The 21,046-nt window shown below is 47.0% G+C and overlaps 2 protein-coding genes across 2 annotated transcripts; both read left to right on the top strand.

Annotated features, from left to right (window-relative positions):
• The first annotated feature begins 3,913 nt into the window (after nucleotides 1-3,913).
• On the top strand, nucleotides 3,914-6,683 carry LOC127343855 (probable hexosyltransferase MUCI70). Its single transcript, XM_051370049.2, has 6 exons — nucleotides 3,914-4,266; nucleotides 4,718-4,944; nucleotides 5,032-5,208; nucleotides 5,309-5,464; nucleotides 5,749-6,025; nucleotides 6,193-6,683. Exons 1-6 carry the CDS (start codon nucleotides 3,981-3,983, stop codon nucleotides 6,444-6,446), a joined length of 1,377 nt encoding a protein of 458 aa, XP_051226009.1. The 5' UTR covers nucleotides 3,914-3,980; the 3' UTR covers nucleotides 6,447-6,683.
• An 812-nt stretch (nucleotides 6,684-7,495) lies between these two features.
• Nucleotides 7,496-9,858, top strand: LOC127343856 (uncharacterized). Its single transcript, XM_051370050.2, has 4 exons — nucleotides 7,496-7,827; nucleotides 8,481-8,666; nucleotides 8,892-9,062; nucleotides 9,535-9,858. The coding sequence occupies exons 1-4, from the start codon at nucleotides 7,612-7,614 to the stop codon at nucleotides 9,649-9,651; spliced, it is 690 nt and encodes a 229-aa protein (XP_051226010.1). The 5' UTR covers nucleotides 7,496-7,611; the 3' UTR covers nucleotides 9,652-9,858.
• Nucleotides 9,859-21,046: the final 11,188 nt, after the last annotated feature.

Below are 21,046 nucleotides of genomic sequence, written 5' to 3'. Positions count from 1 at the left end.
AAGTTGGTATGGAGTATCTTAGATATAGTGTACGAAGATACTCAAACTAATAAAGTATGTTATATACTTCCGTATGGTAGTATATGAGACGTGGGTGTAGTTACACCCAGGAGTAGGAAGTATTTTTATATATATATATATATATATATATATATATATATATATATATATATGTGATATGATCAAGAAGAACAAATGAAGATGAAGTTCTTATGTAGAACTCAATATTAGCCATGCTCTAGCTTATGTGATAAGCAATGAATGATCAAGATCTTGAGTGCTTGATTCCAAGTGAAGAATTCTATATACACCTCAAGATAGTATGATAGAGCATGAGAAGATATAAAGTTGACCAATACAAAGAGTGAAGAATAAATTCAAATTTGATCAGCATATGAAGCATGAAGAATGTGCCACGTGAAGTCATGTGGTATGGTAAGCTTTGTCAATTATGCTTGATGAACTAACCCATCATATATGTGCCTGTGTTGTCTATATGGGTTAGGTATCTTTCCATGGGCATGCATCAAAAGTGAGATCTCATATAGTCCATGAGAGGATGACATCAAGTGGTGATCGTCATCAAGGTTGAGTTCAAGTTGAGCATCTCAAGAGGATCATATGCTTGAAGCTTGCCGTCCATTTGGTGATAATGGACATGTGAAGATGTGCATCAATGGACCTTTCCCATCATGGTGTATGGGAGAGCATTTGTGAATCTTCACGAAGCAACAATGATCAAGTGAGGCATTCCGGTTTGAGTGGAGCTTGAAGAGTTATCATCAAGATCAAGCGGGATACGCAAGACAAAGGTATGGCCTTGCTAGGTTTCCCTTTTACCGGTCTCAAGGTGATTGTTGGGAGACCGGGTTATAGGATACATAGCCGCACTATCAAGAGGGGCTTTCAGCTGGGTTACTTGATCACATCATCTTAAGAAGCTCAATCCTTTGCATGCTTTTCATTCCATAAATCTTGTTGCTTCTTGGTGTTTCTCTGTTTGAGTTTCTTGATCTTGTTGCGAGCTTTACAACAAGCCTAAATTCATCGAAAACCGGATTCGTATACATCTTCTATTGCGTTTTCAAGCTTGGAGGTTTTACCGGTGTCTATTTTATAGATAGGTCAAAACATTCATCTTGTGGTTTTTACTCCGTGGGTGGACAATGATGTTTCTATGCATAAAGTTGTAGAGCTTGTTGTTCTGATTCCAACAAGCCCAAGATCATTGAAATCGGAGTGCGGAAGCAAACGTTATCATGATTTTTGTAAACCATGTTTTCATGTTTAGCTCGGTGGCGCCGGCTGTCTCACTGGCTTGTCCGGCACGGACCGGCTCCCACACCGGTGCCAACCGGACTTTTTCCAGGGGGCTCTCAGGGCTGCCCGGTCCCTGGCCCGGTTTGACCGGCTCTCCCACCAGGCGGTCCGGTCCCTGGCCTGGATTTGGCCCGGTTTGCCAGGCCATCCTGCCAGGCTGCACGAAAATCTTCCAGATCTGCCCCAAACGGTCATATTTCGTTTGGCTATAAAAGGGGCTTCTTCCCCAACATTTTTCTAGGGTTCTTGAGAAAGTTTTTGACCACCATTGTTGAACCTCTTGAGCTTGCTTCCTTTCTCTTCCCTTCTATGATTCTTGCATATTCTTGGGGGATTTGAAAGAGGAGATCTAGATCTACAACCTCCACCAATCCATTTCTTCTCTAAGTGAGGGGAACTCTTGGGATCTAGATCTTTTAGTCATTTGTTGGTTTCCTCTTTGTTCTTCTTCTCCAATCTCATCCTAGTATTTGTTGCTTTGGTGAGATTTGAGTGTGAATGATTTGAACACCCCTAGTGTTCTTGCTTTGCATTATTGCATAGTGTTGAGCTCTCCATCACGATTAGTTCGAGTGAGAGACCGTGCGCTTGTTACTCTTGGAGGGTGACCTCCTAGTTGGCTTGGCTGGTATCCCGGTGACCTCTTCTTGGAAGATTGTGAAGGGGTCCGGGCTTGTCCTTCGTGGAGCTTGTGAAGTGCTGTGGAGCTTGACATCTCCGGCGTGGAGGAAAAACTAGCCATAAGGAAAGGGCTATTCCTTCGTGGGATAGGCTCAGATAATAGGGTGAGCCTTCGTGGCGTTGGGGAATCCTTCTTGGGACCTTCACCCCTCCAAACGTAACGTACCTTTTGCAAAGGAAGGGAACACGGGAATACATCTTCGTCTCCGCGTGCCTCAGTTATTTCTATACCCGAGCTGGCCTTCCTTGTGATAGCCATCGTGCTTGAAGTACATACATCTTGCTATCATTTGTGCTACATATATCTTGTGCCTATCTTGCTTAGCTCTAGTTGTTGTTGTTGCACTTAGTTGAACCTAACATATTTAGGATGCTTATAAAATAAACATTAGTTTAATTTCACATTCTTATAACCCAAATCCGTAAGAGTTTTATAACGCCTATTCACCCCCCCTCTAGGCGACATCTCGTCCTTTCAGGAAAGAAAGGAGAGAATAAGAGTGTATCAAAATATCTACGGTATGAATGATAGAAGAGTTCTTTTTGTAAGATAATAGAAGAGTTTTTCTAACAATCAATACCACGTATATTTATAGTAACAAATATTGTGTGGTAGAGATACACAAGCTGACTACAATGTTTACAAAATAAAGTCTAAAAGAAACGAGCAATCATCAAGATCTTCAAATTCTTCTTTCTTCCATGACACAATTTTATACTTCTCGGAAAGAAGCCGAAATAGATACCAAACCATAGACATGAAAGTACCAACAAAGGTTTCCATAGTTTTAATTTGAGCCACAATGTCAAGACTACGTGCACACACACATTCATTAAAGCAGTCAATCAACATTGGCAAGAGTACTAACACCAGTATGTCAGGGAAAAATAACCGAACAACCTGGTCGACTTCGCGGAGAGCCGAGAGTATGAATCACCATTATCGAGAACTTAGCAGTTGGAAAAATATTGCGAGGATATCCTCCTCAGGCAACCATGAGGAAAGATTCAAAATTGATATGATGAAGTAAGACCTAAAGGCCCATACCTAGAGAATTGTAATCCCTGACACCACCACTAATATCGTCGAACAAAGGGCTGGAGAACATTTATTGTAAACGATGCCATCTCTGTTGAGTTGGAGGCCAACAAACAAAAGGCTAACAAAACTATAACCTAATCTCTTGTTAGGAAGAGTTGTTTCAATAGTACTTAACCAAACTTTTGATTTATTTTGGGCTATTTTTTTTAAAAAAATATGTTTTTTCATCAATTTTACAAATAATACGTGATTTTAAATTTTTTTGAATCTAGAGCTCAGTCGGTCAGAGGGCTGCCGATCGTCTGGCCAGCTGTCAACCAAGCTGCCTATTTTGATGCTGTTCATGCAGATTATGTACGCTTTGTGATTATTGTCCAAGCCTCATAGTTGGTCAGCACCAGGCGGTCGACCGGCAGCTGGCCGACCGAGTGCTAGGTTTAGAAATTTCTAAAATCGCGTATTATTTATAAATTAATGAAAAAATGTACTATTATTTAGAAAAAAATCGATTTATTTTGGTACCCCTCATTCACTCCATGCCGCTTCACGTCTTCACGGTGCAACATATTTTTCAACTGTTCGGTCGCAAACCGTCGCTGAGCGTCCGACTAGCCTTATTAGAGATACCCTTAGCTAAGGTCGTTAGAAATCAACGTGCTTAGATCGGTCAACTAAGAATTATTAATTCTCAGTCGACTTGGATCTAGTCCCGTATAAAATTGATGAAAATTTTAAAAAATCGTTTTATTTTGGTATCCCTCATTCATTCCCTCGAGATCATCGAAAGGATGTAGCGTCGGTGGTCATAGCTGGATCCAGGGCCTAGGCTAGGCACAAGGTACAACACCTACCCAGCCCATACCTTCCGTCCAAGCCCACCCACCCAGTAAATGGCAAACCCACCACCGCCACCACTTCGCCACCACTGCTACCTCCGATGCCGTCGTCGACGATCCGGAGCATCTCCATCACAGTATCTGACGACGACGCTGCCGCGGCGCCCCGGCGTGCCCGCGCCGGTCGGAGGAAGGTGGTCCGCAGCCTGGGGCAGCGCGCCCTGCGGCTTCTCGCGCGCTGGTGGCCTATCCTCCTGCTCCTCCCGGCCGTCGCGCTGCTCCTCTTCGAGGCCTCGCGGCTCCGCGCCTCTCCGAGCCCCGCCCCGCCAGTATCCAGCCTTGGCCGCCTCGACCCGACCACGCGCCTCGTCCATGGCGTGCGCGAGCGTGAGTCCCCCTACCCTGTTTCGATCTACGCGTTGGCCGTCCCCAAATTCCCCATGCCCATGCTCCTCTAGTTCCCAACTCCGAATCAGGGTTGCCCCGGATTCGGGAAATCGTACTGTAGGAGTCGGACGGTAATGCGAGTTTTGTATTGCATAATTTGGTGAGACAATGGTGGTGTCCTTGCTGCTTACTTTCACAAATCATTAGATGTATTTCATGGCAAATGGAGATTTGAACTAGCCATGTAACTAATAGGATTATGAGTAAGGTCTTCTTATTTTCTTACATGCCAAATATTTGGTACTTGATTAGTCAAATCCGACGCCCAAGATTAGGTTGATCTATCAGATCAGGGATCACACACCGTTCCAAATTGTTTTGCTCAGTGACTATTATTGGCTTATGGACCAAGTAATGACATTATTACTGGTTTCCTTCTTGATATTGACAGCTTGCTTGAAGTTCCTTAGCCCGAAAAGTATAGAGAATCTGGTATTTCATGGCGGCTCGGGACTTGACGCTGTGGTCAAGAGGATCATATACAAATCTGATGACGACGACTATGACTCATACCACCCTGAGGCAAACTCCACGTATTTACTGCAGCACGCTGAAGCTACCAGGTTCAATTTGTTTACAGGGTTTCAGACACTTGCTGAAAGAGAAGACAGCTTCAAGGTTCGAATGCTGACTAACATGCACTTCTCTGCCTCATGAAACTATGCTTTTGTACATCTGCTTACTGTGTTTCCGTTACTTCTCCAGGTGAATGAGACTGTCAATGTGCACTGCGGTTTCTACAGTGACAATGGTGGTTTCAGAATTTCCGATGAAGACACCAGATACATGAGAGCTTGTAAAGTTGTTGTGTCAACCTGCGCATTCGGTGGTGGGGATGATCTGTATCAACCTATTGGAATGGTCAATTCTTCCATTGGAAAGGTATTTGAGCATTCAAGACTCTCAGTAATGCAATCTCTATGTAAAACATCACATTCGACGACTCAGTGGATTCTGGATGGATGGACTTATGATAAAACAGGTCTGCTATGTGGCTTTCTGGGATGAGGTCACATTATCAACTCAAGAGGCTGAAGGAAAAGTAACTGGTGACAATGGAATGATAGGAAGGTGGCGTATCATTATTGTCAAGAATCTCCCCTTTGTGGACCAGCGGTTAAATGGAAAGATACCAAAGGTAAAATCTAAAGATGACATAGTCAACTATGCTAGCTTCCTTATTTTGAAAATCTAGGAACGTATGGGATTTTGACCCATGAGCAGTCTATTTCTGTAAGCCGTGTTTGTTATTTGTGTTATTTGATGATGTATTATTCTGTGTAATTATTTCAAAGACACTCCCCTGAAAAAGAGATTGGCATAGAAGTTAGATCTGCTGATTTTCTTGCCTTACATTTATGTGTAGAATTCCATAACCGTGTACATTTCTGGTAGTAAAATTGCATATAATGATTTTTGCAGATGTTGACTCACCGACTTTTCCCAGAAGCAAGGTACTCTATATGGGTTGACTCTAAATACCAATTCAGAAGAGATCCCATAGGAGTGCTTGAAGCGCTTCTTTGGAGAACGAACTCTACCTTTGCTATTTCTGAACATGGAGCACGGAGCAACGTCTATGATGAGGGGAAAGCGATTGTTCAAAAGCACAAGGCTACTCCTGAAGAAGTAGAGGTTCAGTTAACTCAGTATCGTCGAGACGGAATGCCAGATGATAAAAGACTACATGGATTAAAAGGTTAGTGTTTGATTTTGTGTTTTTTTTTTCCTAATGGAAAGAAACTTTACCTTGGGTATGCTCATGTTTCATTTTTCTATAGTGGAAGTTACACTGTGTGTGTGGGATGCTGTCCCAAACATGGCTGTGGTTGGTATGAATGTTTGATCAAGTTTTTATTGTTTCAGCTTTAGCCGAAGCTTCCATCATTGTGAGAGAGCTGACCCCATTGACAAATCATTTCATGTGTGCTTGGTTCAATGAAGTTGTTCGCTTCACATCTCGGGACCAACTCAGTTTTCCATATGTACTATGGCGTCTAAACATGCCAGGAATGAACATGTTTCCTGTTTGCACGCGAAGGGATCTTGTTAACAGTCTCGGTCACACAAGGAAAGTAAAACCTCTTGCACAGACGAATTCAGATTCTTCCGCCGCTTGATCTTTTTCACGATCATTTACTGATCGTCAACTAACCGTTGATTTATGTACCTTCCCTCTATCTTGATCCACAATTTTGTTGTAAATTATTCTTTTGACTCTTCCCTCAAGGAACGTCATGACTTGTTGTATACGGACTTTCACCTGTGATATAGACGCTAAGCAGTTGCTTTTATGTTTGTTGATATTACCTGTAAAAATCATGTTGTGTTTGGGTGAAAGGAACAACATTCTGCTTCAGTTTTACAAGTATGAAACATTAGCTGTAAATACTCTACTTATCTGGTGCAATCTTGTCAATATAGTAAACTTATTTACGCTTGTTTACGCTGTAGGGAATTTGGGCGTAAATAGTCCTATTAGATGTGAATTGGAATGTATTCCTTATTGCCCTCGGTTCTAAGTTCCAATCATGGTATATATAACTTCTTGCTAGCCATAGGGCATGGGACTGCAAAGTACACCAATTATTTTTGTAATTTTTACTTCTTAGTAAGATTATAATTTTCTTTTTTAGTCTTTTATAGGGAATTCAGTTTCTTTTAGCGACAATAGGGGATTTAGATTTTTTCTGGTGACTAGTGGATTTTTTTTTCACGCAGCTCCTTGGAACGGCTGAGCTTCATTATTATTAATAATTAGTAAATAAATAAGGGATTTGCTAGTAACTAAATCTTACACCATTCGATTTGCATCGTAATTTGTTATAGTTATGAGTTACAACTGCAACTAAATTTTGATGACATTATCTGACTTAGAACAAAGTTATTTCTCAATCGATCGAGAAATAGTCACATCCAATAAATAAATAAATAAATAATGCCTATGTTTTGCTGCGGGTGTTAAATTTCTTCACGTGCGTTGGTGTCACATTGATCGCAGTCTCAGACATAAGATTTAACGGATTTAGCGTTTCTGATGTTTTGTACAACAAAATGAAGGTAAGGTACCCTACGGGCCAACTAAGATATCCCAAGGGGCCCATAAACAAAGCCCATCTTCTTCTCCTTCCTCTTCTCTTCCCTCTCGTCTCCTATATCCCTTTCTTATCCGCTCGACTCACACAACCTCGCCTCCCTGAAACGAAATGCCAGTGGCTTCTCAGTGAACCCAAACCGACCTGAGGCCATCCACCGCCGTCCCCTCCTGCTCACGCCGCCGCTGCAATGGCTACGGCCATCTCCGCCTCGGCGCTCCTCTCCTCCGCCTTCTCCGGCGACAGGCGCCAACGCCGCGCGGCGAGGCCCGCGCCCCGCCGCGCCGTCCCTGCAGGCCTCACGGTGCGGTGCGAGCAGAGCGACAAGCAGAAGCGGCAGCCGCTCGCCGCGCTCGTCCCACGCGAGCAGCGCTTCATGTTCGAGGGCGACGAGCTCTGCGGCCCCGTAAGAACCCCATTTCTGTATCACTTTCTCCCTATTTCCTGCAGTTCAATGCTGCTAGAAATTGGGCAGTGCACGCAAACTAGGAAGTTTACCGCAGTCTCGGATTTACCTGCTGTAGGACTGTACGGAGTAGTTTATTTCTTGGGCGTAGTTCTCCATTCGTTTCGACAACTCTCAGACTCAGATGACTTCTTTCAGTTTCATTGACTCACTGCATCCTCATAGTCTATCTTGATTAAGTCCACTCTTTGCATGGAAAATCTCTGTCGATGTACAATGATTATATGGTATACATGACGATAAATAAACTGCTGAAATTAGGTTCTTATAGTTTGTGGTCACCGAAGATTCCGAAATGAAATTGACAAACATGGAGTGGCTGTTGACTAAATGCAAACAAGAACACGACCAATATAGTGAAAATTGTTTTGTTCTTACTGCATCTGTTAAGCAAATGTTGTTTTGGTTCGTGGCGTTCACCTATGTTACTCATGCTCCGGCTCATTATAAAAGCTCAGTATGATATTCTCGAAAAAAAACTCAGTATGATTATCTTACTTACGTTCCAATGCTGTGCTGCCACCATAGCTTGTTCTTTTCTTGTGTGTGTAACCTTTGCTGTATAGTAATCTGACCAAGTAATTTATCCGCAGGACATATGGAACACTACATGGTACCCTAAGGCTGCAGATCATGTAACTACCGAGAAGACGTGGTATGTTGTTGATGCAGAGGACAAGATTCTTGGCAGGATGGCTTCTGCCATTGCAGTGCATATGAGAGGGAAAAATGAACCCACATACACTCCAAGTGTGGACATGGGGGCTTTTGTTATTGTGGTATGTATTTTTCGTGCGGTCTTAATACATTAGGATACTCCCCTCACATTTCCCCCAAACAAAAAAAAACTTCATAGTACTAAAAGTAAGCACCGAAGCCATTTTGGTTCTTGAAACCCAGATTATATACTTTTATGTCTTCACCGCTGCATCACTGAAGAGTCAATCATATACGGTAAGCATTGTGCTCTTTGAGCTTCCACACTGAACTCTATGTTTACATAGGTCAATGCAGAGAAGGTAGCTGTTTCTGGTAAAAAGCGGTCACAAAAGCTCTATAAAAGGCACTCTGGACGGCCTGGTGGAATGAAAGAAGAAACTTTTGACCAGCTTCAGAAAAGGATTCCGGAGAGAATTATCGAGCATGCAGTGCGTGGCATGCTTCCTAAGGGCAGGGTAAGAAATCATCTTTTAGCAGCTGTTAGCTCTTAATCTAGTTGGTTGCGTCAGGTGATTTTATTGTCCCAGAGTTGCATTCATGTTTGCTCATTCTGCAGTCATGTGAGTATTTCTTAGAATCATGATGGTCGAGTATGAGCTATATAAAGGAGATGGCCTTGGTCCATGCTTGTGCATATGACCCTGCATCAGGATCTTCAACATGAAACTTCCCGTTATTACTGTTCATAGGAATATTGCTGCTGGACAACATTTAGAAATGCAGATAATATTCTAATAGACCTTGTCGGCTGTTTTTTCGTTGGTACATAACTTTACAAATACCATGTCTACGCAAATTACTGGATGAAACTCCTATCTTTGCTTTCTGAACTCTGTCTACTCTATGCTCGTAACACACATAGTTTGAACTCACTTCCAGCAAATTCACCTGTTTTGTATTTTTCTGAACCATTGGAACATTTTGCAGCTGGGGAGAAGACTATTTACCCACCTCAAGGTGTACAAAGGATCGGAACATCCTCATATAGCTCAAAAGCCGATTCCCCTGCCTATCAGAGACAAAAGAATTATGAAGTCTGCCTAGAGAATCCCTGGACGTTGAAAAAGATAGGGCAATCTGGCATCAATGCCTCATCTGAAGATGTTGTCCAGTGCTAGGAATGTGACTGGAACATTCATGTCATCTGCCAAAGAATGGTGTGTAATTTTTTGTAATTTAATTTGTTTTTCCAACCGGGCCAGACCCCCCTTTCCATTAAATGCTCAACGGAAATACAAGATTCTTGACTTATATACAGACAACAATTAGAAGGAGAAAGGAAAGCAAATGGGGATAGTGAACTGGTGCATCAATGGGAAACCCGCTGCGAGTGCTTGATGTCGAAACACCCTCCATGGGGTAAAACCCATTGCCACAACCACAATCCAACCAAAGAAGTCTCTAGAACAGATTACAAACCGAAACATTCAGAGATGGACCCAACAAAACTCAACAGAGGGGCAGAATTCTAAATGAAAGAAAGTACTAGAACAAAAGCCACCGAAGCTTCCTTTTGGACTTATCACCAAACTTCTACACCAGGACTTATCACCAAACTTCTACACCAGCAGACACGCGTTACTACATCAAAGCTTCTTTTTATGGACATATATTTTGTGTATGTATTTTTGAAGACCAAACTACAGGAGGAAGAAATGATAAATAATAAAAAAATTGGGGCAAAAATAAAAACTGCAACACTATCCCAAGGTCACCTGCATAGGCCAGGTCTAGATCAAGGGCGGCGAGCGCAAGCCAAAACACGGTTCCGCGGCCTCCGCCGGCGGGGGTCTTGGGTCCGAGTCCAGCTTCCGCCGCGGGGGTGTGGACGACCGAGCCGGCGGCAAGAGATGACTGGGACAGCTGCGCTCTGCTCCCCCTCGCGAGAGCGCCCGCGCTCCGCCGACGGCGACAAGAAGCATCGCCGCACCCCGTGCGGCGGGAGAGAATGCTATGTGGTCTGCAAGATTGATTAGCAAACCGATTGATTAGATGCGGTAGAAGCGGTCTCCGCGTACACACGCGAGAACCATGCAGGCTGCCGCAGGCACCCCACTGATTAGGTGCGGGCACATGCAGGAAATATGCTGGGCCCCGCGTCGTGTCCCACTTGCGGCCTGAGCCGTGAGGGCCGTAAGAGCATCCCCACTCGTTGGCGCTCCCCACGCCCAAATCCGGACGAAACTACCGCCGGATTGGACGAAATTAAGGCGTGGGGAGTACCATATTTCCAGTCGTCCACCCGGAGTTCGGCGGATAGAGTTTAAATTCAAACAAATCGCCGTCCCGCGCTACAAGTACGGCCAGTTAATCGGCAAAAGGAGCAAAAGGATCAGCCACAGATCGGCGATCGGAGGGAAATTACACGGAGACAAAGCTCGTCGCGATCCCCGGCCGGCACGGCGGTGTCCGACGGACCGCTTCCTCACACGCCGTGGCCGGCGGCTGCGGCGGGCGGCGATGAAGCAGCGGCGGTGGACGTCGAAGCGGCCGCAATCGACGAGGTAGATGGTGAGGTAGACGAGGTAGGAGCCGGCGGAGACGACGTAGTGGCTCGGAGGATGTCGTTGCGGTGGCCCCGGTACCAATTCCTCGTCTCCTCGTCCATCGCTCCATGTCGCCGCCGCCCATGAGGAACGCCAAGTCTGTTCCTCTTCTTCGCCGCCACCGTCGTCTTCGACAGGCGATCCGGGCGCCTTGGTTGGCGAGCATCTCCCGCCACCTGCCGTCGAACTTGTCGTTCCTCCCGTCGGCGTGCGATCTCAAGTCGGCCCAGCACTTGTCGATCGACGCCTGCATCCTGTCGGCGGGATTGTCCGTCCGTTTGAGCTCTTTCTGCTTCTTCTGGCCGAGCTCAGGGTGCCCTTCCGCCGCGCAAGCCGGCGGAGCGTCGGGGTTGTACGGCGCGGTCTGGCGGTCCGCGAGGGACGTGCGACCGACCGTCCCCTTCACGCCCTTCGCGAGGCGGGCGTAGACGTTGAGGAACTTGAACTGCAGGCCGGTGTCGTCCGTGTACATGTCTAAAGCTCGGCGCACTGGGAAAAAGAGCACGGCGATACGGGTCAGCTAACGACGATGTACCTCGGTGGTGTAGGGCCGGCGGAGCATACCCTTTGCTCCAAGTCGTGGCCGCTGATCGGCCGTTTGTCGATCTCCTCCCGTACGCCGTGCCATTTGTCGCACGCCGTCTCGCATGATCCCCCAATGGGTGGCCATCGCCTTGTCTCCCCGGTACACGTTCATGTTCGTCTTGTTGAAGTAGGGATCGACGAGCTTGCGTTCCTCGTACGCCTGCCTCACTCGAAACCAGTATGTGTCGAACGACTGATTGGCCCCGATTATGCCGTTCGTGGACACGGTCATCCAAGCTTCGGCGAGGCACTCCTCTTCCTTTGGCGTCCATTTGATACGCGGTTCGGCAGGCGGCGAGTCCTTCTTCCTCTTCTTCTTCCCCTTCGACAGGTTGGCGGCGGCTTCGCTTGGCTCTTCTTCTTCCTCGCCTTCTTCTTCGACGGCTTGGCTTCCGTCGGCAACATCCTCCCGATGCTCGTTGCGCGCCGCCACAGCCTGCCGTCGCCCTCGTCTCCTCTTGCGTGAAGAACCCCGGGCACGCGGCGGCGGCGGTCATGAAGAACCCCGGGCTCGCGGCGGCGGTGGAGCCGGAGGTGATCATCTCGTGGATCTCCTCTTCGTTCGGCGCCGCCATCGCACCGAACGTGAGCGGCCCTCGTCGCAGGGCCGGCGAGGTGCCCTCGAACAGGCCGCCGCCGCCGACGTCAAGCTCGGGCGGCGACGGTGTGGGCTTGGACGGTTGGACGTAGGCGCCCTCTTGGAACACGGCAGTCGGCGACGGCGAGTACAGCGAAGGCGAGAAGGAAGACGGGGAACTTGTTGTACCTTGCGTCGGCCATTGGCCGGGGAACATGCCGCCGCTATAGGCCATGCTGATCAGCCTCGCTTGTTCGTCCTGGGCCGCCTCCGCCGACCTCTTGGCGGCGGCTCTTTTCACCCTCTCCGCCCTGGCGCTTGTTTCCACCTCACGCCGTTTCTCGTCCGCCGCCCACTCGGCGTTCGACATGCCCGGCGGCTTCGTCTTCTTCGCCCGCATCTTCCTCGCCGGCGCCTTCGGCGGCATTGTGGTGGACGAGAAGACGAGGAGGAGAGTGGTGGTGGACGAGAAGACACCGCTAGGAACTGGAGCTGGAAGACGAGGAGATTGGGGGATTTCGGCGGGAGAGAATGGGGATATGCAAGCAAATTGGAGGGAATGGGGATATGCAAGCAAATTGGAGGGAAAATCGACAGGATTTGGTTTTCCAGTCGCCGACTACGCGGGTCCACACGCCGTTTCGCGCCAAAATCTTTCGTCCGGAGTCCCCGAGCGCTCCCCGGGGGGCCGGGGGTGGCGTGGGCTCGCCGGATGGATTAAGGGCCAAATCCGGACGAAAACGAGGAACCGGGGGCGCGACTGGGCCGAATTTCGCCGTCCGGATGGAAAAAACGTCGCTCGGGGGCCTCGTCGGGGGGACGAGTGGAGATGCTCTAAGGACATCTCCAGCGGTGCGACGCAAACGGCGGTCGCTGAGCGACCGTTTTCGTCCGCCGTGACCGGAAATGCGTCTGGGGCCTGTTCCAGCGGGGCGACGCAAAGTGACCGGGTCGTCCGCGGAGACGCAAACCTGGCCCAAATATGCGCCAGGATTTGGGCCAGGTTTGCGTCTCCGCGGACGCTCGGCGGTCGCGGAAAATATCCGCGTTGGGTACATCCGGGCCCGGTCGGCAGTGACTAGGTAAGCAAATTTTTTTTTCATTACTATTGATTGGCCAAAAGGACCATCTTTACAGAGATGGTTAGTCGAGTTAACCTAAAACTACAACGGCCGTACCTACTCGCCGTCGCGGGGCCTACACCTGCCTCGGTTACTCGCAGTCGCGCGCCCTACTACTGGCCGCCGGATGGGCCGGCGCCGTCGTCGAAGCGGGAGCGCTTCTTGCACTCCGCGCACCGCGCACGCCGGCGAACGGACTGCTCGTCCTGCCGCCTGCGGCGTTCGAGGGCCTCGGCCAGGGAGCTGTCCCACAGGGCCGTCACCGTCGCAACGGCCACCTTGGTAGCCGCCGCCTTCGCCGTCGCCCGGGCCTCCTTCTCCCTCTGCCGCCGCACGGACCGCCGCCGCCGCCGGGCCTCCTCCTCCGCTGCCGCCTGGACCGCCGCCGCCGCCGCGTCCTCCTCCGCTGGACCGCCGCACGGATCGCCGCCACGTCGGCGGCGGCGGGCCCTGCCCTAGCCGCCGCCACGGCTTCGTCCCCGGCGGCGATGGCGACCTCCGGCTCCCGGTTCTCCTGCTCGACCTGCGCGGGAGAAGGGCCCCTACGCTGGAGCGAGTCCAGGTCGGAGCACATTAACCCCCGGCCATGGCCATCGCATAGCCGTGGGCTTCCTCCTCCGCCGCCCAAGCCTCGGCGGCTGGGCGTCCCCGGCCCGGGGACTCGAAGGACGCGAGCAGAACCAGCTGGTCACCGGCGCACTCGAAGCGCATGGGCACGGGGACGTCGTCGTCCGCGATGTCGTGGATGACGGCGTCGGCCGGAGGGGCCGCGATGGCCGCCCGCGCCTCCGCGAGCTCGGCCCTGGCGTCGGCGAGCTCGGCCATGGCGTTGGCGATCTCCGCCCTGGTCGCCGCGAGACGCCCTTCCGCGCGCTCCGCCGCCTCCGCCTCCGCCTCCACGACCTCCGCCGCCACCACCTCCAGGTCCAGCTGCTGCGCCTCAACGCCGACGGCGGCTACCTCGTCTTCCTCCTCCTCCGGGTGGAGCTGGCGGCACATGTGAACAGCGTGCTCCCAATTCATGTGGTCGGCCATGGATGGATGGTAGCTGTAGGGATTCGTTGCATAGAAAACAAAAAATTTCCTATCGCGAACACGCAATCCAAGCCAAGATGTAATCTAGAAGACAGTAGCAACGAGGGGATGATCGAGACTCACCCTTGAAGATTTCCAAAGCCTACAAGATGAGGCTCTTGTTGCTGCGGTAGACGTTCACTTGCCGCTTGCAAAAGCGCGTAGAAGATCTTGATCACGGCGCCACGAACGGGCAGCACCTCCGTACTCGGTCACACGTTCGGTGTTGATGAAGTCGACGTTCACCTCCCCGTTCCAGCGAGCAGCAGAAGTAGTAGTCTACTCTTGAATCCGGCAGCACGACGGCGTGGTGTCGGTGGTGGTGGAGAATCCCGGCGGAGCTTCGCTAAGCGTGCGGGGAAGAAGGAGGAGTGGGGCGGCTAGGGTTTGGGGAGAGGGGGGCGCCGACCACTTGAGGGGTGCGGCCACCTTGTGGTGTTGGGGTGGCCGGCCCCCTCCCGTTGGCCCTCATTATATAGGTGGAACACCCAAGAGTTGGTCTACAAGTCTTCGAATAAGACCCCAAACCAAAACCTTCCATATGACATGAAACCTACCCAAGCTAGGACTCGCACTAGAGGTGGGATTCCCACCTTCCCTTGGGAGGGGGTGGCCGGCTGATGCGTGTAGTTGACACGTCCGTTGGGAACCCCAAGAGGAAGGTGTGATGCGCACAGCGGCAAGTTTCCCTCAGTAAGAAACCAAGGTTTAATCAAACCAGTAGGAGTCAAGAAGCACGTTGAAGGTTGATGGCGGCGGGATGTAGTGCGGCGCAACACCAGAGATTCCGGCGCCAACGTGGAACCTGCACAACACAACCAAAGTACTTTGCCCCAACGAAACAGTGAGGTTGTCAATCTCACCGGCTTGCTGTAACAAAGGATTAACCGTATTGTGTGGAAGATGATTGTTTGCAGAAAACAGTAAAACAAGTATTGCAGTAGATTGTATTTCAGTATAGAGAATTGGACCGGGGTCCACAGTTCACTAGAGGTGTCTCTCCCATAAGATAAACAACATGTTGGGTGAACAAATTACAGTTGGGCAATTGACAAATAAAGAGGGCATGACCATGCACATACATATTATGATGAGTATAGTGAGATTTAATTAGGCATTACGACAAAGTACATAGACCGCTATCCAGCATGCATCTATGCCTAAAAAGTCCACCTTCAGGTTATCATCCGAACCCCCTCCAGTATTAAGTTGCTAACAACAGACAATTGCATTAAGTATTGCGCGTAATGTAATTAGTGACTACATCCTCGAACATAGCACCAATGTTTTATCCCTAGTGGCAACAGCACATCCATAATCTTAGAGATTTCTGTCACTTCCCCAGAGTCACGGAGACATGAACCCACTATCGAGCATAAATACTCCCTCTTGGAGTTACAAGCATCTACTTGGCCAGAGCATCTACTAGTAACGGAGAGCATGCAAGATCATAAACAACACATAGATATAAATTGCTAATCAACATAACAAGTATTCTCTATTCATCGGATCCCAACAAACACAACATATAGAATTACAGATAGATGATCTTGATCATGTTCGGTAGCTCACAAGACCCGACAATTAAGCACAATGGGGAGAAGACAACCATCTAGCTACTGCTATGGACCCATAGTCCAGGGGTAGACTACTCACTCATCACTCCGGAGGCGACCATGGCGGCGTAGAGTCCTCCGGGAGATGATTCCCCTCTCCGGCAGGGTGCCGGAGGCGATCTCCCGAATCCCCCGAGATGGGATTGGCGGCGGCGGCGTCTCTGGAAGGTTTTCCGTATCGTGGCTCTCGGTGCGGGGGTTTCGCGACGGAGGCTTTAAGTAGGCGGACGGGCAGGTCAGGGGGCCACACGAGGGCCCCACACTACAGGTCGGCGCGGCCAAGGGCTGGGCCGCGCCGCCCTATGGTGTGGCCACCTCGTGGCCCCACTTCGTCTCCTCTTCGGTCTTCTGGAAGCTTCGTGGCAAAATAGGACCCTGGGCGTTGATTTCGTCCAATTCCGAGAATATTTCGTTACTAGGATTTCTGAAACCAAAAACAGCAGAAAACAGAATCGGCACTTCGGCATCTTGTTAATAGGTTAGTTCCGTAAAATGCACGAATATGACATAAAGTGTGCATAAAACATGTAGATATCATCAATAATGTGGCATGGAACACAAGAAATTATCGATACGTCGGAGACGTATCAGCATCCCCAAGCTTAGTTCTGCTCGTCCCGAGCAGGTAAAACGATAACAAAGATAATTTCTGGAGTGACATGCCATCATAACCTTGATCATACTATTTGTAAAGCATATGTAGTGAATGCAGCGATCAAAACAATGTATATGACATGAGTAAACAAGTGAATCATATAGCAAAGACTTTTCATGAATAGTACTTCAAGACAAGCATCAATAAGTCTTGCATAAGAGTTAACTCATAAAGCAATAATTCATAGTAAAAGCATTGAAGCAACACAAAGGAAGATTAAGTTTCAGCGGTTGCTTTCAACTTGTAACATGTATATCTCATGGATATTGTCAACATAGAGTAATATAATAAGTGCAATATGCAAGTATGTAGGAATCAATGCACAGTTCACACAAGTGTTTGCTTCTTGAGGTGGAGAGAAATAGGTGAACTGACTCAACAATAAAAGTAAAAGAATGGTCCTCCATAGAGGAAAAGCATCGATTGCTATATTTGTGCTAGAGCTTTGATTTTGAAAACATGAAACAATTTTGTCAATGGTAGTAATAAAGCATATGAGTTATGTAAATTATATCTTACAAGTTGCAAGCCTCATGCATAGTATACTAATAGTGCCCGCATCTTGTCCTAATTAGCTTGGACTACCGGATCATCGCAATACACATGTTTTAACCAAGTGTCACAATGGGGTACCTCCATGCCGCCTGTACAAAGGTCTAAGGAGAAAGCTCGCATTTTGGATTTCTCGCTTTTGATTATTCTCAACTTAGACATCCATACCAGGACAACATGAACAACAGATAATGGACTCCTCTTTAATGCATAAGCATGTGGCAACAATTATTATTCTCATATGAGATTGAGGATATATGTCCAAAACTGAAACTTCCACCATGAATCATGGCTTTAGTTAGCGGCCCAATGTTCTTCTCTAACAATATGTATGCTCCAACCATTAAGGTGGTAGATCTCTCTTACTTCAGACAAGACGGACATGCATAGCAACTCACATGATATTCAACAAAGAATAGTTGATGGCGTCCCCAGAAACATGGTTATCGCACAACAAGCAACTTAATAAGAGATAAAGTGCATAAGTACATATTCAATACCACAATAGTTTTTAAGCTATTTGTCCCATGAGGTATATATTGCAAAGGTGAATGATGGAATTTTAAAGGTAGCACTCAAGCAATTTACTTTGGAATGGCGGAGAAATACCATGTAGTAGGTAGGTATAGTGGACACAAATGGCAGAGTGGTTGGCTCAAGGATTTTGGATGCATGAGAAGTATTCCCTCTCGATACAAGGTTTAGGCTAGCAAGGCTATTTGAAACAAACACAAGGATGAACCGGTGCAGCAAAACTCACATAAAAGACATATTGTAAACATTATAAGACTCTACACCGTCTTCCTTGTTGTTCAAACTCAATACTAGAAATTATCTAGACTTTAGAGAGACCAAATATGCAAACCAAATTTTAGCATGCTCTATGTATTTCTTCATTAATGGGTGCAAAGTATATGATGCAAGAGCTTAAACATGAGCACAACAATTGCCAAGTATCACATTATCCAAGACATTTTAGCAATTTACTACATGTATCATTTTCCAATTCCAACCATATAACAATTTAACGAAGAAGAAACTTCGCCATGAATATTATGAGTAAAGCCTAAGGACATACTTGTCCATATGCTACAGCGGAGCGTGTCTCTCTCCCATACAATGAATGCTAGGATCCATTTATTCAAACAAAAACAAAAACAAAAACAAACCGACGCTCCAAGAAAAGCACATAAGATGTGATGGAATAAAAATATAGTTTCAGGAGAGGAACCTGATAATATTGTCGATGAAGAAGGGGATGCCTTGGGCATCCCCAAGCTTAGACGCTTGAGTCTTCTTGATATATGCAGGGGTGAACCACCGGGGCATCCCCAAGCTTAGAGCCTTCACTCTCCTTGATCATATTACATCATACTCCTCTCTTGATCCTTGAAAACTTCCTCCACACCAAACTTAGAACAACTCATTAGAGGGTTAGTGCACAATCAAAATATACATGTTCAGAGGTGACATAATCATTCTTAACACTTCTGGACATTGCACAAAGCTACTGAAAGTCAATGGAATCGAAATATCCATCGAACATAACAAAACTGGCAATGCGAAATAAAAGGCAGAATCTGTCAAAACAGAACAGTTCGTATTGACAAATTTTATCGAGGCACCAGACTTGCTCAAATGAAAATGCTCAAATTGAATGAAAGTTGCGTACATATCTGAGGATCACTCACGTAAATTGGCATAATTTTCTGAGTTACCTACAGAGAAAACAGCCCAGATTCGTGACAGCAAAGAAATCTGTTTCTGCGCAGTAATCCAAATCTAGTATGAACTTTACTATCAACGACTTTACTTGGCACAATAAAACACTAAACTAAGATAAGGAGAGGTTGCTACAGTAGTAAACAACTTCCAAGACACAAAATAAAAACAAAGTACTGTAGTAAAAACACATGGGTTGTCTCCCATAAGCGCTTTTCTTTAACGCCTTTCAGCTAGGCGCAGAAAGTGTGTATCAAGTGTTATCAAGAGATGGTGCATCGTTATCATGAGCTCCCCCATCCGTAGTGGTACTAAGGGCTTTGTCAATTTTAGGCCTATAATAATACTTCTTTGGTTTAGGCACTTTAGAGACATACATAAACTTTTGCTCCTTACCCACATAAGCTTTCTCCTTATATTTAAGAGAAGAAAATGTTGAACCCAAGGTTCCCATAGCTTTTTCAAGTTCGTTAATCCTATTGCTTTGATCGTCATGGACAACACAAGTTCCTAGGACACTAATTCTTTCATCAATTCCTCCTAAGGATTTATCAAGTTCATCAGTTTTATCAAGTAACATTTCCAATTTAGCTTCAATACTTGGAAATTTTTTCTCTAAGGTTTCCAATTTTTTCATAACATCTTCAAGAGAGATTTCAGTTTTAACTTCATCAACAGGGGGTATTCCAAATAGACTCTCAATAATGCAGCTAGCTTCTAATGCAGGAGTACTTAGGAAGTTACCTTTCGCGAGACTATCAAGAACATACCTATTCCAGCAAGAGATACCAACATAAAAATTCCTGAGTAGGATAGTGGTGGAGTGTTTCTTAATGCACCTATTATGGGCATCACTAATTCTGTACCAAGCATCTCTTAAACATTCTCCCCCTCGTTGCTTAAACGTACGAACTTCAACTTCAGGATTACTCATTTTAGCAGTAGTAAATAAAGCAAACTAGATAAAGTAAATGCAAGTAACTAATTTTTTTGTGTTTTTGATATAGCAAACGAGATAGCAAATAAAGTAAAACTAGCAACTAAATTTTTTTTGTATTTTGATTTAGTGCAGCAAACAAAGTAGTAAATAAAACTAAGCAAGACAAAAACAAAGTAAAGAGATTGGGAAGTGGAGACTCCCCTTGCAGCGTGTCTTGATCTCCCCGGCAACGGCGCCAGAAATTTGCTTGATGCGTGTAGTTGACACGTCCGTTGGGAACCCCAAGAGGAAGGTGTGATGCGCGCAGCGGCAAGTTTCCCTCAGTAAGAAACCAAGGTTTAATCGAACCAGTAGGAGTCAAGAAGCACGTTGAAGGTTGATGGCGGCGGGATGTAGTGCGGCGCAACACCAGAGATTCCGGCGCCAACGTGGAACCTGCACAACACAACCAAAGTACTTTGCCCCAACGAAACAGTGAGGTTGTCAATCTCACCGGCTTGCTGTAACAAAGGATTAACCGTATTGTGTGGAAGATGATTGTTTGCAGAAAACAGTAAAACAAGTATTGCAGTAGATTGTATTTCAGTATAGAGAATTGGACCGGGGTCCACAGTTCACTAGAGGTGTCTCCCATAAGATAAACAGCATGTTGGGTGAACAAATTACAGTTGGGCAATTGACAAATAAAGAGGGCATGACCATGCACATACATATTATGATGAGTATAGTGAGATTTAATTGGGCATTACGACAAAGTACATAGACCGCTATCCAGCATGCATCTATGCCTAAAAAGTCCACCTTCTGGTTATCATCCGAACCCCCTCCAGTATTAAGTTGCTAACAACAGACAATTGCATTAAGTATTGCGCGTAATGTAATTAGTGACTACATCCTCGAACATAGCACCAATGTTTTATCCCTAGTGGCAACAGCACATCCATAATCTTAGAGATTTATGTCACTTCCCCAGATTCACGGAGACATGAACCCACTATCGAGCATAAATACTCCCTCTTGGAGTTACAAGCATCTACTTGGCCAGAGCATC

Source organism: Lolium perenne, chromosome 3, assembly GCF_019359855.2.
Source record: "Lolium perenne isolate Kyuss_39 chromosome 3, Kyuss_2.0, whole genome shotgun sequence".
In the NCBI taxonomy this organism is placed as follows: domain Eukaryota; kingdom Viridiplantae; phylum Streptophyta; class Magnoliopsida; order Poales; family Poaceae; genus Lolium; species Lolium perenne.
This window is presented reverse-complemented; position numbering and strand designations above follow the sequence as displayed.